Source organism: Stegodyphus dumicola, chromosome 3 (genome assembly GCF_044657685.1).
Source record: "Stegodyphus dumicola isolate Sdum_Otavi_A_Nest chromosome 3, ASM4465768v1".
NCBI classification, from domain to species: Eukaryota; Metazoa; Arthropoda; class Arachnida; order Araneae; family Eresidae; genus Stegodyphus; species Stegodyphus dumicola.
Window position 1 is genome coordinate 275570827 of NC_140770.1, and position 18497 is coordinate 275589323.

The window sequence follows — 18497 nt, forward strand, 5'->3', positions numbered from 1 at the left end:
TAACATTAACAATAAAAAAAAATGCATAACATTCAAACAGGAAAGAAAAAATAATTGGGTAAACAATCTTGCTTGGTTAAAATACAGACAACAAACACTACTCATTTTTCAATCCTACAAACTCAGCAAGGTTCAAAGCAGAATCAATGAGATATTAAGCAAAGAAAGACTAAGTGTGCACAGAAAAATTGTGACAAACTGAAACATATGAAAATTTTAACCTATCTGGACTTTTTGTTGAAGGTAAGTTTTAATCTGATGCTGTTAATATTCTTGACAAACAAAATTTATTACAATGGAAAATTTTTTTTTGACATGGGAACATTTTCTGAGCTTTTAAACTGACTACTATCATAGAAATGCCAATTTTCTGATCAATTTAGTTACAAAGAACGCTATTATGTGTTACTTAAAGCTGTCTCCAAACCTGTCCTTTAAGGACATTGACTGGGATAATGAAAATGCCAAAATTAGAGATCTGATTACTTTTATGCAAGAACAAATATCACATGAACTCTTGAAATTTCAAAACTGTTGTAAAATGGATTGTAAGTTAATGACAAAATGTATGCCTTCATTAAAATTTACTTATTTGAAGCTATAAGAAGTTTACTTCTCTTTTGAAGAAATAAACTTTTATAAAACAGTTATCCACTGAAATCCTTATATTATAAATAATTAAATTTATTTCTTGCATTTCATCCAGGAAGAACTGCAGAAGCTCTTTAAAATAAAAACAAAACAAAGCAACACACATTTTTTTCCTTTATTTTATTTTGAACTTATTATACATTTTTTAAGATTTTCTTATCTGGCTGGCAATTCTGTCCAGATCCCTTCTTCCTTGGCTAGATAACTTCCGACCTCTTAAAAAAAAATAATTGCAATTTAATGCTTCAACACATACTACATTATATGTGAAAATTTCAAAATCATACAACAAGTTTAAGGTATGCAAAGATTTAAAATATAAAATGCTTATTTTTGTTTACAGCTATTTGCAGTCACCAAAAAAGCATTTGACTGTTGAATAAAGGGAAGTAAATGTCCCTTTCTTTATGAGAACAGTCTCAGTTGCTTGCAAGTCAGTAATCAACTATTTCCATATGCATTCGTACATATTCATATAAGGATTTGTTTTCTTATTTCCTAATAAAGCTAAATATATATTAAAAAATTATACCAACAATATTAATTACAAAAGCAAAAACGTTCATTATTGAACATCATTATGTTCAAAGCATGCAAATTAGATAAACAGGTGACCTCTTAAAGAAAATCAAGTTATTACCTTAAAAATACTACAGTCAAAAGTCGTTAATCTGGAAAGATCTATAATACGGACCTCAAAGCTACAAATTTTCTGCACATGCGTAACGCGCATAGGCATTTTACGCATGCGCGTTTAATGTATAACGAACTGTACAAGCTAAGCTAAAATTATCTATTTCAATTAATGTTGCAAATTGTGTTGTTTTTTAATCTTCGAATTGGATCCGGCTTATTACTTTTTGCAGACTGTTAAAGCAATTTTATAAAACTAAGCTTGAACTTTTGATTATGTCAAATAGAATTTCCGATGCTGGAGCTGCCAAAGCGAAAGTATGTTTCAATGTCCATCAAACAAAAAGTGGAATTGCTGCAAAAAATGGATAAAGGCATATCCTTTGTTTCTCTAACCATTCCGAAAATTGTTTATCAATTTCACGCAGCGCGCTATGAACTGGAAGTTGATTTGTCAGCGCTATCCTTATCTTCAGGGCAGATGTTTTAAATCTTATTCAGCTTATAATTCCTTACTAAATGTAGTATTTCATCGATGTATTCTGTCTTTGATATGATTTAAATTAAATTCCTCATCATTATAAATATCACGAGTACACATCAAATAGTTTTCTGGCTACTATTTTCTAATTTCGACTATGCGTAATGTATGCTTTACGCATGCACACGTTGAAAGAAATGTTTAATAAAGTAAACAAATAAATATTAAGCCTTTTATTTTTGTAAATTTTGATACCCTTTAGATCATAATTGCTTTTTATTTCATAAATTACAGTTTCATATTTTTAATTTCATAATTTCTGCATGCCATCTTACCAGATTTAAACTGATGATCTATAATCCGGAATCGCCGAACTCCCAACGAATCCGGATTAAAGACTTTTGACTGTATATGTTATTGTCAATATTACAATATTAATAAATCATATAGTATATTTTTTAGAATTATGGAATTTTAGGTATTGACAATATTAAAATGGAAACTGGATAAGAGGCTTTACAGCAGGGCTTTAAAAAATAACAGGTTACCATGTTTACAACTAATGTGAAATTTGTTCCTTTCACTCTCTTTATTTGCATCTTATATGCAATAAAGTTATTTATTTACTCAAACAAAATGAAATCTGACCCCATTCAATAAAATTAGCACCCAGAGTTGGAGGAGGATTAAGAGAGAAGCTGAACCAGAGAAATGTGAGATTCTGAACTAAGATATCATGTCATATTTGTTAATTTAGATCAAACTAGTTTCAAGTTAAGACTTAAAAGCCATGCACATGATCCAACTTATCAAAAAGGTTATAGATGTCACTACTAGCACAAGATAATGTTTTATTCAATAAAAGAAATCTTGATATTTTTAAAGTTACCCTAATAACTGCATATTCTCAAAAATATTTTAATAACTTTTCTTAATTTCAAGTTCAACCTAGTAAACTAAAAATGTGAATTTTATGCTTTTTTAATACAAGACTACTACAAGGTTTTTGTGTTATAAGCCAAGCTCAAAAAATACTTCAAGAGAATAAAAATGTTATTTTAAAATATATTTAATTTTTTCTCTTCCAGTTTTAATAATACTAACAATTTAAAATTATGAATATTACTTGGTTATAGTCTAGAAATTAAACCTTAAATTAACAAAACTTAAAACCTTTTAACTGCCAAGTTATTTTGATGATTTTGCTGCATAAATTGTCAATTTTTTTTTATTTCAAAAATGAAATGTTTGCCTCCCAGTCAAAAAATAAAATAAAAAAAAAAAAAAACGCACACTTTGAGTTTTTTATCCTTTGAAACCTTCAGTAACATGCTGCCATCTGTTGAACTGAAGCCAAAATAAATTCTCACGATATATATACGAGTATAACAATACGATGCACTAAAAAAAAAAAAATTAGCCTGAGCAATATTCGGACGTGACATTTTGGAATACCAGTGGTGTGGATAGTTCACCCAATTAAAGAACTCTGTTCTGTCAAATGCAGTACTTTCACTGGGTATCCAACTATTTGTAGCTTAAGAAAAATTAAGCTTAAGTTCTAGTCAACAGGATGCTATGAAAATTTGTTTTTGACAGTAGTTTCAGTTACTTAAAAATAATAGTCTCCAAACCGTTCCCTCGGAACCCTAGGATTCCACGAATCAAAATAAAAAATGTTAAAGAAAATTATAAAGCACATCAGTTGACTAGTGTTTATTAACCATAAATCCATGCGAATAATACAATATATTAGAGGACTTGCCAATGAAAGAAACAGAACAACTCACTGACATAAACAGATTTAACATTAAAATCTAAATTTAAGAAAAAGACTTTCTTAAATTCTTATCTGCAGATTCCTGCAAAATACCTGGAAGTTTTTCTCACAACTACAAGCATTCTAATACCACTCAGAAAAGGTATTTATTAAAATCTTTCCCAACATACATGGCAACAAAAACATAATACTAAAACATGTAAAGGCAGAAAATAAAATGCAACTACAAACAAGATCAACAGAGCTCGGCAGTTTTTAGAAAAAAGCACACCCTAGCATAAGTTAATGCTATTTATTAATGAGATAATTACATCAATTTTATATTAAAATATTTTAATAAAAATACAGTACTTTTGTTTGTCTTTACATAAATCACCTATAGCATACTGATCTACTTTAAATAAATATTAAAATACATTTTTGTATGGATAAGATGGGGTTTCCACACACACACACAAAAAAAAAAAAAAAAAAAAAAAACTTAAAAGTTCTAAAGATTCCTAGAAGATCACTACTTTTGAATAACACTGCCATATATATATACACACACAAGTTATGTTTTAATGCATAGAGGAAATCCGACACTTCCGGCAATCACAGTGGTTGATGGTGAAGACATGATGATGCAGCTAACACAACTGAGCTTTAAGTATCACAAAATCTTTATTTTCACACATAGCAAATCATTTCTTAATAGACAATATACTTTTTGATTATAGTTAAATACAATAATTTTTATGTATGCAGGTTTTAAAGTACGATGCTATCAAAGATAAGAAAGCATAGCAGCAGAGTTTTTGCAAGGCAGAAGTAATTGCTTGTGAAACAATATTTAGACTAGATAGGTGCATATGCTGCAACTGGTTTGTTTTAGGTCCCCTTTCAAGCAGTGTTAAGTAATTTGGAATAGGTAGGTGCCAGGGCTGTGGAGTCTGTTGGTAAAATGAGACTCCCAACTCCTGGATTTTAAACACTCAGACTCCCTCATATATATGTAAACATATACACATGGGTTACAGCTTATTTTAGTAGAAAAGAAGTAATAGATGCTGCAGGAAAAAAAAAAAAAAAAAAAAAAATTGATGGCATAGCAAATTATTTATATTAGCATTTATTATGAAATGGAAAAACTGGCATTAGTAATTTAAAAGAAATAGTATAGCTTTGGCGAGATGGGTCTTCGTTAGAGGACCATAGATCTGATTTGATAAACTTCAGAGCTGAGAAATCTTTCTACACTGACTTGAGTTAAGAGGACGAGCTGTTACTTGTTACTTCCTTTAAATTTTCAGGATATATTTTTATAAGTTCTAAAAGAGGTGTCTTGCAAGGAGCATTTCCTTAGCCTTTTCAATATTATCCAAATATTTTTCAAATTCTAATTCATCACTGGAAGAGGATGATAAAAGACTCAGTTGCAATGTCTGCAGTTTGACTGTCTTGATTTAAATACTCTAATTGTTCTGGGAATAATTTCATTCTTAATGAAAGATCATAGATGGCTTTCTTAGTCTTTTTAATTTGATAGTCATTCAACAAAATTTGGTGTTTGGGATCTACATATATTGAACTCAGCAAGATCTCATTGTCTAGCAAACTTGTTTCTCTTTTCTTCATTGAAGAAATGATTCCTTCTGCAATAAATTTTCCATTTCAGAAAGAACAAACATCACTTCTTCCACTCTTGCCTTTTGTTAATTTTTCAGATGGTAGCTTTTTTGTGGCTATATACTGTGTAGGAAGAAGAGTTTCCAATTCTGCAAGATCATTCCAGTCTTTCTGTTAGTGAAAGCCCAACCCTTTGGTCTCTTGCGAGCACATTTTCAAAACATCAACAATTTTGTTAAACATATTTCCAATTTTATGTGATATATCTGCAATATTAATTTTGGCAAATGGGTTTGAGATGAATAATAATATTGGTTGAACTTTATGGAAATCAAAGAAGCGGAGTTCAAAATTATTTTTCAATGCATTTAGGTTTTCCGAGTATTTCTCTGTTTCAATTGCCTTGTGGTTATTAATATGGCTTGATAAATTCTGAAAATGGGTGAAATATTTTTCTTTCATCTGATTTATGCAAAAATTTAACTTTATCTGAAAAGCAGTTATAGTCCCAGTCAATTGAAAAAGGGTTTTTCTTTTCCCTGGAGATCTTCGTTTAGTTTAGCTGTTATATCCGTGAGAAAATGCATATCGGATAACCAATTATTATCGTCCAAAATCTGCTTTATTGGCAAAAGAAGTTCTACAAAATCGTAAGTACTTTTTCCCTGCTCAGCCATCTAACGTCAGAATGAAGCAATAAGATTCCCTGTTTGCTATCAAGTTCATCAGTCAGCAATCAATTATTTTATAAAGTCTTGCAAGATATCTCTTATGACTATAAATGTTTACCATATTTTAACAATTAACAAATAGTAACGAATGGTTATTTTTAAAATATTTTTTGTTCATAGTACCTAATCGGGCTGGCGAGCACAAGGTTGGGCACTGCTGCATTAGGGTCATCTACATCTTCTAAAAAGTTTTTAATTCTAACAACCTCTATATCATGAAATATATACTTCCCCATCGCATTTGCTTGATCAATAATTACTCCTTTTACTAATCGCTTCCTAAGAATGGCATCAATTTTGGGACTTTTTGCTGCTATTACTACTTACCTAAATTTACCACTGAGATTTGTAACTGAATGAGTTTAATCAATAACGGCAAATATCACATCCATCCTCCTCCCCTATATTTATTTATCAATATGTCAATAAATAGAAAAAACTATTTATTAATGTATACAGTCCATAAATAAAAATAACTCTGTCATTAAATATTTTTCAATTGCCATTAATTTTATTTCGAATTCAAACTGTCCAACAGAAGCTGGAGTCGAGGTTGACCTGAGCGACTCTAGCTCAGATTCCTTTTACCGAAAAATCTGCCCAACTCTGATTCTGACTTCACAATACCATGCATATATACAGCTAAACTGCGATTGGTTAATTTTAGGTTTTAGTTCCCTTTTCAAGAAGTATTATGTAATTTGGAAAGATCTTGAATTTGGGAGAAAGGATGAACTTAGAGGGTAGAACATAAAATCTAGAATGGTAAATTTTGAGGTCGCCAATTATTGTCAATTTTGGTAATTTCTAATAACAGGGCACTACTCAGCATCAAACATTAACATTGAATGTGAAATCTTAACTATATGACAGCAACCCTAACAAAATGAAAGAAAACTTGTAATAACAATAATGTATCAGATAATATACATATAATGCTTAATGCGTGCAAATGCCGAATTCACAGAATAACAGCAATCTGGTTTCACTTAAAAAAATCAGAGAACTGAACAAATACAGTAAAACTCACTTCAAACTTTGCCTGGCTATTGACAACAGAGTATGAACAGACTACTTAGCACTCTAGAAATGGTGAAAAGGGTACAGAAAGCAAAACAGGTTAAGAATCACTGTACTACATAAAATTTTACCAACATACTTTTTTTTAATCAGCTAATATATGTTTTTGGTACATGCGTTGCATTTTATTGATTTATGTGTACAGGCAAATTTAGCATGGCAGGTTTCTTTTAAAACAGAAATTAAGATGAAAACTGTTCTATACATTTGCACATCCTTAAGTTAACTGTATTAGCAAATAAAAGGTTTAATATTAGAAGATTACTGTAAAGTTCACTTGTAAAATAAATCAGTAATTACCCAGCAGTATCCTGCTCTACTAATTTCAGATTTTCTAAAGCTTGGAGTACTTTTCTTGCAACACTTGAAGATCCTCTGCAGTATTTTGATGGACGGGTACCTCTTCGGTATCGTCCACCGTAAATTTTGGTAAGGGCTCCTACGCCTGCAGGTGATCGCATATACAAATGTCTGGCAACAGATGCTGGAAAAGAAATTATTTCTTTATGAATCAAATTCATTTGTCATGTTTTAAAAAGAACAGGAGAAAATAATAAAGGCATTATTTTACATTTACTTTGCTTCTTTTCACTTCATGAATTTAACACTCTTAAAAACTACACTTGGAAGTTAAAATGAACTAGAAATGCATACACACATCTTTCAATTCAAAAATTAAGAAAAGTAACATTCAAACTTATTTTCTTCTTTGAGATCACTTATTTACACAATTATTCATTATAATTTCAAAAGAAAAGGTGTAGATGAGTATAAAAGACTGTTTACACTGGGGTTTATCTGAGCCAAGGCAGACATATGACACAACCAACGCTGCTCCAAAACCAGTTTTACTTCGTAGCAGAGTGAGTTGAAAAGTCTAAATTTCAGGTATAATGGAGCTACTTGGCACATAGAACCGACTCAGTTAGTTAGCACAGATAAATCCCGGTGTGAATGGCCAATAACAGCTCCACAAATATCAGATAGCTTTAACATTTTGACACAGTTTAAAAGAATATTATCTAAATATCTCACAATCTAAAATTAATCTCTCACATTTTAAATCCCTGAACAATGCTACGGTTTACAAGCTAAATAGCAATTTTAAATCCACTAAGTGCCAAGCTGCATGTATATGTTCAAAAATATTAGTCATGTAACTTGAAGTATGTCCAGATAATTAAGTATGTATATTGGAAAAACAGAAATAAAGGTACAAATTAGGGAGTCATCTTGGAATTTATAATTAAGAAAATACCATTTACTCCTAGTTGTTTTGGTGACTAGGGTTTGGGATCAAACCCCTGCCCACTTGCAGAGTTAATAACGGTTTTATTTATCTAGTGGTTAATTTTGTAACTACAGAACTAAGATAACCTTCGATAACCTGCAAGTTAAAATACCAAATCACCCGAAATAGTTGTAGTCACAGCAATTTCCTCTCCTCTGACAATGGAAACATCCTGAATAACTTTGGATGTTAGCTAACAAAACTCTGAATTTCCAAGATATGGAAACACACAAAGGTTTCAAGATTAGTTATTTGAAGTCCGAGTTTATATTACAGTACAAAATATTTAATGCGTATCTCAAAGCTACAAACTTTCGGCGCATGCGCAAACACATAATGCATTTACTCATGCACATTTAATGTATAATGGACGGTATAAGCTAGGCTAAAATTATCTACTTTTCTATTCCAGTTAGTGTTGCAGATCGCGTTGTTCCTTAATCTTCGAATTGGATCCCGCTTATTATTTTTTTGCAGACTGTTAGAGCAATTTTATAAAAAGTAAACTTGAACTTTTGATTATTTAGAAGAGTTTCCGATTCTGGAGCTGCCAAAGGATCACAAAGTGAAAGCATGTTTTGATGTACTGCTTCCGATAGTGAAGAAAATGACAGAGAGGTTATTGGAAACGAAAACATTTCGATTGACAAATTAGTCGGTATTCTCGACACACCAATTAGAGGACTTCAACAGTGGAACTGAACAAGAAATTATGTCTGTTTATAGAATTAAAGAAAAAGCATTAGCACAAAAATTGAAGCAACTTACATTGTTAACAAATAAATATTGTGCTTTATTTTTGTAAGTTTTGATACCCTTTAGATCATAATTGCTGTTTATTTCATAAATTAAGGTTTCATATTATTAATTTTATAATTTCTGCATGCCATCTTACCAGATTTAAATTGATGATCTATAATCCGGAAAAACCTCTAATCCGGAACTGTCGACGAGTCCGGATTAAGAACTTCGTACTGTACTTTCATTACCATTACAATACAAGATGAAAATAATTTGTTAATTTCTCTCCCAGGTTTATGAACGTTTCAAAATGTTGTCAAAGTAAAGAAGCTTATTTAAATACAAATATATGCATTTTTATGTATGCATCGAAGAAAAATGTAATAAATTGGAGAAAGGCACTGTTGCCACTATTCATCCTCAAATTTTGCCCTACTTAGAAAATTTGCTGGTTAAACTTAGCAGCTTTTTATATTTTTTTACCCCCCACCAGTGGCCGAGTTGTTAAGTAGCAGGTAGCTCAATCTGGTCTGGATTTGATCCTAGGCAAAACGGGCTGGCTGCATGGTTGTTTTCCTCATATATAATATGAATCAGTTTACCTCAGCAAATTATCCAAGAAAGGATCACTTCTTTTAGGCAGAAAGCTCTGGCGACTTTGATTTTGAGACCACTGCCCTAAGAGACATTAACACCGAGTCAGGCCACATTCCCTGGCTGCCATTTTGGTCAGCCTTACATGATCATATAACCTTTCTCAGACGACTGTGTCGACGGGGCGCCAACCCACCGAACAGCCCGCAGAGACTTTTCATGTTCATCGCCACAATCAATCGCTGGGGACTGCGCGGGGAGCCGCCACCCACCCCGACTCAGCGCTTATATCTACATGAGTAGCTCTCCCACAGCGAAGGCAACGGACACAACAGTACCAGTACGGTCCCTGCCAAGCCCGCGCCTACCATAGGATGGATCTATGGTTCTAGTCCTGTGAAGAACGATTATTTACCACGTCGAATCAAAGCTGACAGAATACAGATCCAGTCAGTGGTTTGAAAAAACCCCGGGTCTCCTCCCATAAATGGTTGGTTCCGGAAATTCACACCAGTCGATCCCACGGTATGGTTGCTCAGAGTCATTAGCCTATACGGATCTAGGAGCAGGCCACGGAACCGTATAGTTTCCAGCGGGGCCACGAGGAGGCTGACTGAGCTGTGGGACACGCAAGCAGGCGAACCTTTTGTGAAGCCATTCCCACAGCCCCTGCCCATCGATCAAACGCCGGGTCTCCTGCCTTCCGCCACTGCCTATGACGATCTCCCACACACGGTTCACGCTGCCTACAGTGGTTTCCAGCCGGTTCCGGACATCCGACCCCCGGGATGTCAAGAAGAGTTTATTCTAATGGATTGATGACAACACATCTTGACTCTGCTCTTCTATTATACACCCTCCTGGCTATGCCTTTGGGTTGTCGGAAAAGTGCAAGGTTTAGCACATATAAGTAAAAATTAGCATAAAGTAACTGTTAACAGGGTTAGTAGCCACATTTTAGTTACAAAAATAACCACATTTTAAGAAAAAAATAAGCACCTGTCTAATTACATCATACACAACTGCATAATAACATTAAAAGAAAAATTAGACTTGTAATTTAAAATATGAGATATTCAGTATTTATTAAGAGAGAATGAGCATTACTCAACCATGGAAAACAATTTTTTAAAAATTTTAAATAACAGTTCAATTTACAGAACTAGTTTACAATGAGAGAAAAAAAAACTATGCAAAACTAAATTATATTACAAGATTTAATGATGATGAAATTTCAGTTCAAAATAGACAAAATAAATAATAAGCCATATTTATTATATTCACTTGGCACCTAAAAATAAATACAATTTACTTTTTCACTTATATTTAAATAATTTAACTTAAATCAAAATTTTGAACATGTTCTAAATTTTCATTGCATAACTATTTTCCCTCAATAGATATTACAAGCAAAGTAATTTAAGTAAAAATCAGTAAAAAAAAAGAAACATTTCTGAAACCAGAAGACAGGAAATTGTTTCATGCAGTCAAACATTTCTGAAACCAGAAGACAGGAAATTGTTTCATGCAGTCATCTTGTAACAATAAAAGCTTAACTAGCCGGCATACTCAGAAATTGCTGAAAATTCTGGATAGTCGAGCATAACTGTAAAAAAGAGGGAGTGGGGTAGATTGCAACCATTCTTTAGATTTCAGCTACATAATGCTTTTGACATTTTGATACGTGCATCATATAGAAATAGCCCAACGGAACTGAAAAATATCCGCTCAGCAAGCACAGTAAAACTCTTTTATCTCGCCAAAACACTGCAAACGTTAGTGCACAATATGTGCGCCTTGATTCTTCCTCACGTGATATTACATGATCGACAGCTGTCGTTATTCGGAGAATAAAATAACTAAATAAAGGGAAAAAATTCCTTCGCTTCTTCTGGTTTTCACCATCATGCGCCCATGTGGCATATTTATCATTGCGCAGGACACGTCGCCCCCGCCATAATATATAATTGATTGAGAAAGAGACCAATCTGGAGGTGTTTTTCATTCTAATTTTGAACCGACTGCATTAAATTTCCAGAACAGAATCATTTTTCACTTGGGTTGGTAGACCTCAGAACATTTAGTCTTGTTGAATCCAGATTGTAAAGTGACAAAAAAAAAAAAAAAAGTCCCTTGCTTGCTTTGCTGCGAAGTGTAACAGTTCCAATATTAAAGATTTTGCGGAGAAAGGGGAGAACCCCCCCCTAACTTCCACACTGTATAATGCATTGGCTAAAAAAATTTTTTTTTACTATTCAATTACTTTCACTTTTTATGCCATTCCGAATATTATTCCTTATAAAACTAATCTGTGTTAAAACATACTTACCCATTTTTGAAGTTTATCTATATTTCAGCAAATACATTACAGTCAAAAGTCGTTAATTCAGACATCCATAATCCGCACCTCAAAGCTAAAACCTATCTGCACATGCAGCGTGTTGACGCGTGCACGCAAGACTTTTATGACTTTGCATACGCGTCTGCGCAAGCGCAGAATACGTTTTCGCGTGCGCGTTTAATGTTTAACGGACGGTATAAGCTAAAATGATTTAATTATCTATTTCAGTTAATGTTGATGATTGCGTTGTTCTTTAATCTTCGAATTGGATCCGGCTTATTATTTCTTGCAGACTGTAAGAGCAATTTTATAAAAGTAAGCTTGAACTTTTGATTATGTCAAATAGAATTTCCGATGCTGGAGCTCCCAAAGGATCTAGAAGACGAAAGTATGTTTCGATGTCCATCAAACAAAGAGTGGAATTGCTACAAAAAATGGATAAAGGCATATCATTTGTTTATCTAACCGTTCGGAAATCTGTTTATAACTTATCGGGGGGGCACACAATGAACTGGAAGTTGATCTGTCAGCACTATCGTTATCTTCAGGGCAGATGTTTTTATTTTATTCAGCTTATAATTACTTACTAAATGTAGTATTTCATCTCGATGTACTCCGTCTTTGATATGATTTAAATAAAATTCCTCGTCATTATAGATATCACGAATATAAATCAAATAGTTTTCTGGTTGCAATTTTCTAATTTCAGCTATGCGTAATGTATGCTTTACGCATGCGCGCGTTGAAAGAAATGTTTAATAAAGTAAACAAATAAATATTAAGCTTCTTTCTTTGTAAATTTTGATACCCTTTAGATCATAATTGCTCATTATTTTATATATTATGGTTTCATATTTTTAATTTTATAATTTCTGCATGCCATCTTACCAGATTTAAACTGATGATCTATAATCCGGAATCGCCGAAGTCCCGACGAGTCCGGATTAAAGACTTTTGACTGTATTATAAATATTCATACATATGCTCATAATATAAGCCTAATGATCATAATAAACACGAATATGAGTTGACGACGCAGAACAAGAATGTTAATTATTAAAATCTTGATAGAAATTCAAACGTGCGTTGTACTGGCGGACGCAACATACCGGAATTTTCTACCGCTTTTGCAGTTCTTTACCAATAGAACGATGTGCACCTGCACATCATAGGTTATGTTAATGCAGAGAAAGGGGCGAAAAGCTATTTCTGGGGAGTATGATTCACCATCTGACGTTCCATATAAGGAAGAAAAGTTGTTTATTTAGTTTCTACTTTGATATGGGGAAAAATGTGCATTTGTTTAAAAAAACAAAAAGGCACTAAAAGAAACAAAAAAGTGCTTTAGAGAGAAAGTAAGCACCTATACGGGCCCTTATATTTTATTTTATTGAAAGAAATTTCCAATTCTATTATACAAGAATTTGTAAAAACATACATTTATATCTAGCAATACTGAATTTTTCTTCAAATTTTTACTCTGTCCGATTTAGAATGTTTCCCTTTTCTTAGAAACCTGTGCCATTAAGGAAATTGCTGGAGATGTACTACCATAAAAGGATATAACCTTTTTTGCATTTAAATTTTCCACGAATGTATCTTGCCATTATGTCTAACTTCATGCCGAAATAGATATCCGAGTAGCTAATAATCTAAATTTTCTTCGAGACCATTTTTTTGTAATTTTACTTTCAGAGGCCATCTGTTCAATTCTGTAGACAGGGTATATGCATTGGTTGCCAGATTAATGAAATGATTAACAGCCTGATGTAAAAAATACCAATGACCATCTAAAGGCCCATTTACAAATAGCGATTTCCTCGGCCCACTTATCTGGCCGAAAATATCCAAGATGAACCTACTTTCTCATTAGTACAGGAATTCATTCAACCAACCACTATGAAATGAAGTGTTTCCGTCCTCTACAGCATCAGTCTATGATTTGTAAACAAAGCTTACAGTGTTGTCAAAATAATGGACAAGTATTTTACTTTAAATTGCTACTATAGCAACAACTACAATTTTGAACTTAGCTACTGCTACAGAAAGGGGGAGAAAACGTATTTGGACCAGAAATTCATGGTGCGCGCAATACCCTGCTCCAAGAGTTGAGTATTGAAGACACGGTGGAATTCAGAAAGTATTTACGGATGCTGCTCTGTGATTTGATTTTTTGCCAAATTTAGGTTGCAGCAAAATTTTAAAAAATTATGCTTTTCCCTTGTGTATTGAATGCGCATATTACTCCATTTTTTAAATTTCATTTTCTGGCACTCTTATCTTGAAATAATAAAATAGCCACGTTTCAGATAAAATAAGTAATTACTGTGCTTTAAATAAAAACCTTTACTAAATAATTAGACAATAATGCTATGAAAATCAAACCAGCATGAGTAAAAAGTAGTAAAAAGAATTACTACATCAGAAAGCAGCAGTGCAATTTCAAATAAGAAATATCATAAAGGTGCAAAGTCTTCCGGTGGGGGATCAAACCGATGGTCTCGATGTCCGGAGAAACCCTACGCTGCTCTTTACCACTGGGCTATGATGGTTCGCATTTGGGGTTGTCGGAAAAGCTATGTACTTTGTCATGTGATTAATTCCCCTTTTCAGGGAAGTCAATGAGTCTCTGCGCTGCTTTAAATCCGGCCCGTAATTTCTTGACTGGAGATTTTGTTTTTTGAATTTTTCAATAATTTCGACCATAGTTTCAGGTAAATTCTGAATATTTTCGTCTAGTATCCACGACATGGCATCATTAATAGTTTTTGGAACTTTTCTTGGAGTTAAAATAATTTTCACCTCGAATAGAAAATATTTAAATATATAAAGCAATGGGGAAGACAAAGATTACCAAAATAAAAGAATCCCATAATTTTTTATTTTTAAAATTTACATTACTCATGTTCTACAACACAACATTTTCTCTATAGAAATCTATTAGTTGAAAAATTTGAGCTTCGCTTCAACAAAATACAGCCATGTTTATTATTTATTCCAAAACGAGGAGAAAAAGCATGTGATCACTCAAAGCAATTTCACAGGCTAGAGACACTGATTTTATCGTACGCTAGTGAGCAGTGAACACAAGTTCTGAAATCGTGGTAGAGAACATGACCAATTTTTGGCGAATGCGCAGATCCTTAAAATTGCTGCTCTACCAGAAAGTCTGCCAAGAAAATTGCTATGTGTAGATGGGCCTTAATCGGTAAAATCACTAAATTTTAAGAATAAGAGAAAGTCCGAAGAAATACTTCTAAATCGGGTTGGCAAGAGAATGCTCGGAAACCACATATATTGCGTAATGTATGAGTCTTCCATCTAAACTGGCAAACTCTTAATATCAGTAAAATATAAGAAGAAACAATTCAAATGAAATCAAATTTAATAAGAAAAATTATTCTGAAAATCTCTACGGTTTTAAATATACACTAAAAACATGCAGCACTATTTGCAATGATTTTTTAAAAGCAGTTTTATACCTTTGTAAGAATGATTTATAGTGAATTTTGATAATAAAACAAATAATCATACCACATCGAGTGTAAAACCAATCTTCATCGTAAGGTGCAAGCTCTTTGTGCATTCCAGTTTTTACTACATCAACCCACTCTGGAACTTTCAATTTTCCAGACCTAAAAAAGAACATTTTATATGAAAAATATAAGTTATCTTAGATGAAAGATATTAATTCCACAATAAGCAAATGCTTTCAATATTATTAATAAAGAACAAGTTTACAAGGTAAAAAAAAAAAAAAAAAAAAAAAAAAAAAACACTAAACAATGAGTTATTCTAAAAAAAAAGAAAGATAATTTGGATTTTGTTGGTAAATAGAGAGTGAAATACCGAATAGAGGGAAAAAAAAAACTTGTCTCGTATACAACCAAATTTTCATCTGATTTGGATAATTCTGATGGCGAATTAAAAAGAAAAATGACTATCAAGACTTCACAGATAGCAAACACTTTTACAAACATAAGGCATTATTTTTTGCTGAACTACTGTTCGTAAAAATAATGCCTTATGAAAAACTGAGTTTGCCATTTTAACTTTTCATTACTTCTCCCATACTACCTGTATTAAAAATTACAAGGAAAGTGCAGAATTACTCACTGATAGGCGTGTTTTTAAGAACTGCATAAACTCTGTATCCATGTACACATCGACCTATTTTCACTTAAAAAACCCCAGAATTGCACAAAAAAGGCATCGCACACTCTCGACTTTATCCATGTAGACATAGACCTATTTTCACTTAAAAAGATAAAAAAAAATTGACAAAAATCCAATTTTTCTGACTTGTAAAAAGCGCCAAACAAATAAATGGGCGATTCTGCACTTCGCCCAAAATTACAATAGCTTCATTTACATTCACTGTCTAAAGTATCTCTGAAATACATGACTTAAACAATATAGTGAAATTAACTTTAGGAAACCTGACTTTAATGATGACGATTATGACATTGTATTGTGATAATACACTACAGATCTACAACACGGTAAGAATTAAAAAAGAGAAGTATAAAAGTTAATAATGCTGGAGTTTTATATATATCATAATATAAAATACTAAGATGAAATAAAAAAAAGTATGTAGGTTTACTTAATCACAACAATAACTAATTGTTTACAATTTGTTCTATGTGTATGGTTTACCATCTTAAATGCAAACGCTACACTCATCCTTACGCAGTTTTCGCCCAGCAGAATTTTCCCCTGATATTGGGATGAAGAGCAAATTTTTGGAAAGCTCCTTTTGATACCATTTCCCTCTTGGCGTCAAAATATTCCTCCCGAAGATATGGCGATCTTTCACGATTCAAGATGGCGGAAAGAAATGCGCCAAGTGCTGCTTACCTGAGTTTTCCCCAAAAATAAAAATGTATTAAAAAGTTGGACTCCATAAATCAGAATAAAATTTCCTTACACTACTAGTAGGCTTTACGGCTAATCTTTGGAATATGGTAACAGGTATTTTGGCAACATTTTGGTAAGGCAATAAAGGTTATTAGCTAGGACTTTAGCAGTGTACATGGATAAAGTCAAGAATGTGTGCAATGCCATTTTTGTGCAATTCTGGAATTTTTTTTCAAGTGAAAATAGGTCGACGTGTACATGGATACCGTGTATGTGCAATTCTTAAAAACGCAGCAAGCAGTTTGCGATTCTCCACTTTCTCCCAATTTCGCACCTAATCTTTGTCATGATTAAGCACTTTTGTTCCATAAAAGTTCTAGCATAAGCGTAATTCGGCTAGTAGATTGTTGGAAAAAAATGTTGAGTAAAAAAAGAAAAAATGCTCTTATTTCGTGAAAACAAAATGGCGTCCAAACAAAAACTAGCAGGGTTGGTCGCCAAATTTTCACCAAAAAATTGCCAAGTTACCATAATCCAAAGATTAACTGGCTAAGTGGCATAATTGCAAGGTAAGTGAATCTTAATAACAAGGCTAAAAAGATGAGTAAAGCATTATGATACTTGAACATTAGGATTTTCAAATATTAGATAAATTAATTTAGGAGATTCTTCCATGAAATTTTGTTTGCGTGAAAAACAACTTAATGCTCCACAATCAGGATTTTGCGGTTAAATCTTTGGCGTCACACAGGCTGGGAAGCACTGTTATACGGGTATTATGTGCAGTCATTTAAAGTGTAAGATATCTTTGCGCAAATACTGAGAATACGTTATTTAAATCTAACGCAAAGATACTGATTAATTACAATTACTAATGCCTGCTACGACAAAGTTTTCTCAGACGGACCATTGAAATAACAAAAATCCGCATTGCTTGAATCCTTTAAAAATTTCAGTTACACAAGTGTTACATTAAAGAACAATATAAAAATAAATAGATATTGCTTAGATACATATGGTTTACATATTTTAAAATCAATGCTCTAGAAAACTGCCAATTGCAGTACATAATAAATAACGAAGTTGAGAATACTTACTTTTTTAAATGAGCAGCAAGAGCTTTCACAAACTCATGTTGGTTTACGTCTTTAACGCTAGTGCAAGGCATCTGAAATTAAAAATACTATTTAAATGCTTATATTACTACATTTTCATGTTAATAATAACTACCAGTTCAGTTCAGGAATTCAGCTTTAATCCTGTAATGTGTCCAGTATAGTTATTTGAATTACAGATTAGTATGATAAGGTACTTCTTTGTCCATATTATAAAAGAATTAAAACTTACTTTGGACTAGGGAAAAAACACGCCAATATCACTGCTAGGAATTAAGAGATTTCGCCACGCGTTTCCGCTAAGCCTGAACTCCAGTCAATTCCAGATTAAATGAGTTGAGTGGAAGTGCGAAATTCTCAGCTCAGAAAAAACGTTGAGGTCGCTAGGTGACATTTCGCCGCGATTTTCCGGCCAAATAAAGCCTACAAAACAACTTGGAAACAGATTTATCTATTATTTATATACAAATTCATGATTAGCATTTTTATAAAACTCTCAAGTTTTCTATAAATTAAATACAGAGGTATATTGCAAACATCGAGAGGAATTCCTATTGATATCCTCCCTAGATCAAGTTGTATTTCAGAAAT

At 32.7% G+C, this 18497-nt stretch overlaps 1 protein-coding gene across 1 annotated transcript; it reads right to left on the reverse strand.

Annotated features, from left to right (window-relative positions):
- Positions 1-752: 752 nt before the first annotated feature.
- Positions 753-18282, reverse strand: LOC118183071 (small ribosomal subunit protein eS19-like). Its single transcript, XM_035352499.2, has 5 exons — positions 18139-18282; positions 17889-17959; positions 15466-15566; positions 7265-7448; positions 753-866 (listed from the first exon to the last, which is right to left on the reverse strand). The coding sequence occupies exons 2-5, from the start codon at positions 17957-17959 to the stop codon at positions 797-799; spliced, it is 426 nt and encodes a 141-aa protein (XP_035208390.1). The 5' UTR covers positions 18139-18282; the 3' UTR covers positions 753-796.
- Positions 18283-18497: the final 215 nt, after the last annotated feature.

Coding starts and splice junctions, on each gene's coding strand:
- LOC118183071 (XM_035352499.2), bottom strand. CDS start 17,959: ATGCCTTGCACTAGCGTTAAAGACGTAAACCAACATGAGTTTGTGAAA. Junction 7,449..15,465: donor TTGGTTTTACACTCGATGTG/GTATGATTATTT, acceptor TTTCTTTTCCAG/CATCTGTTGCCAGACATTTG. Junction 867..7,264: donor GTAGAGCAGGATACTGCTGG/GTAATTACTGAT, acceptor TTTTTTTTTAAG/AGGTCGGAAGTTATCTAGCC.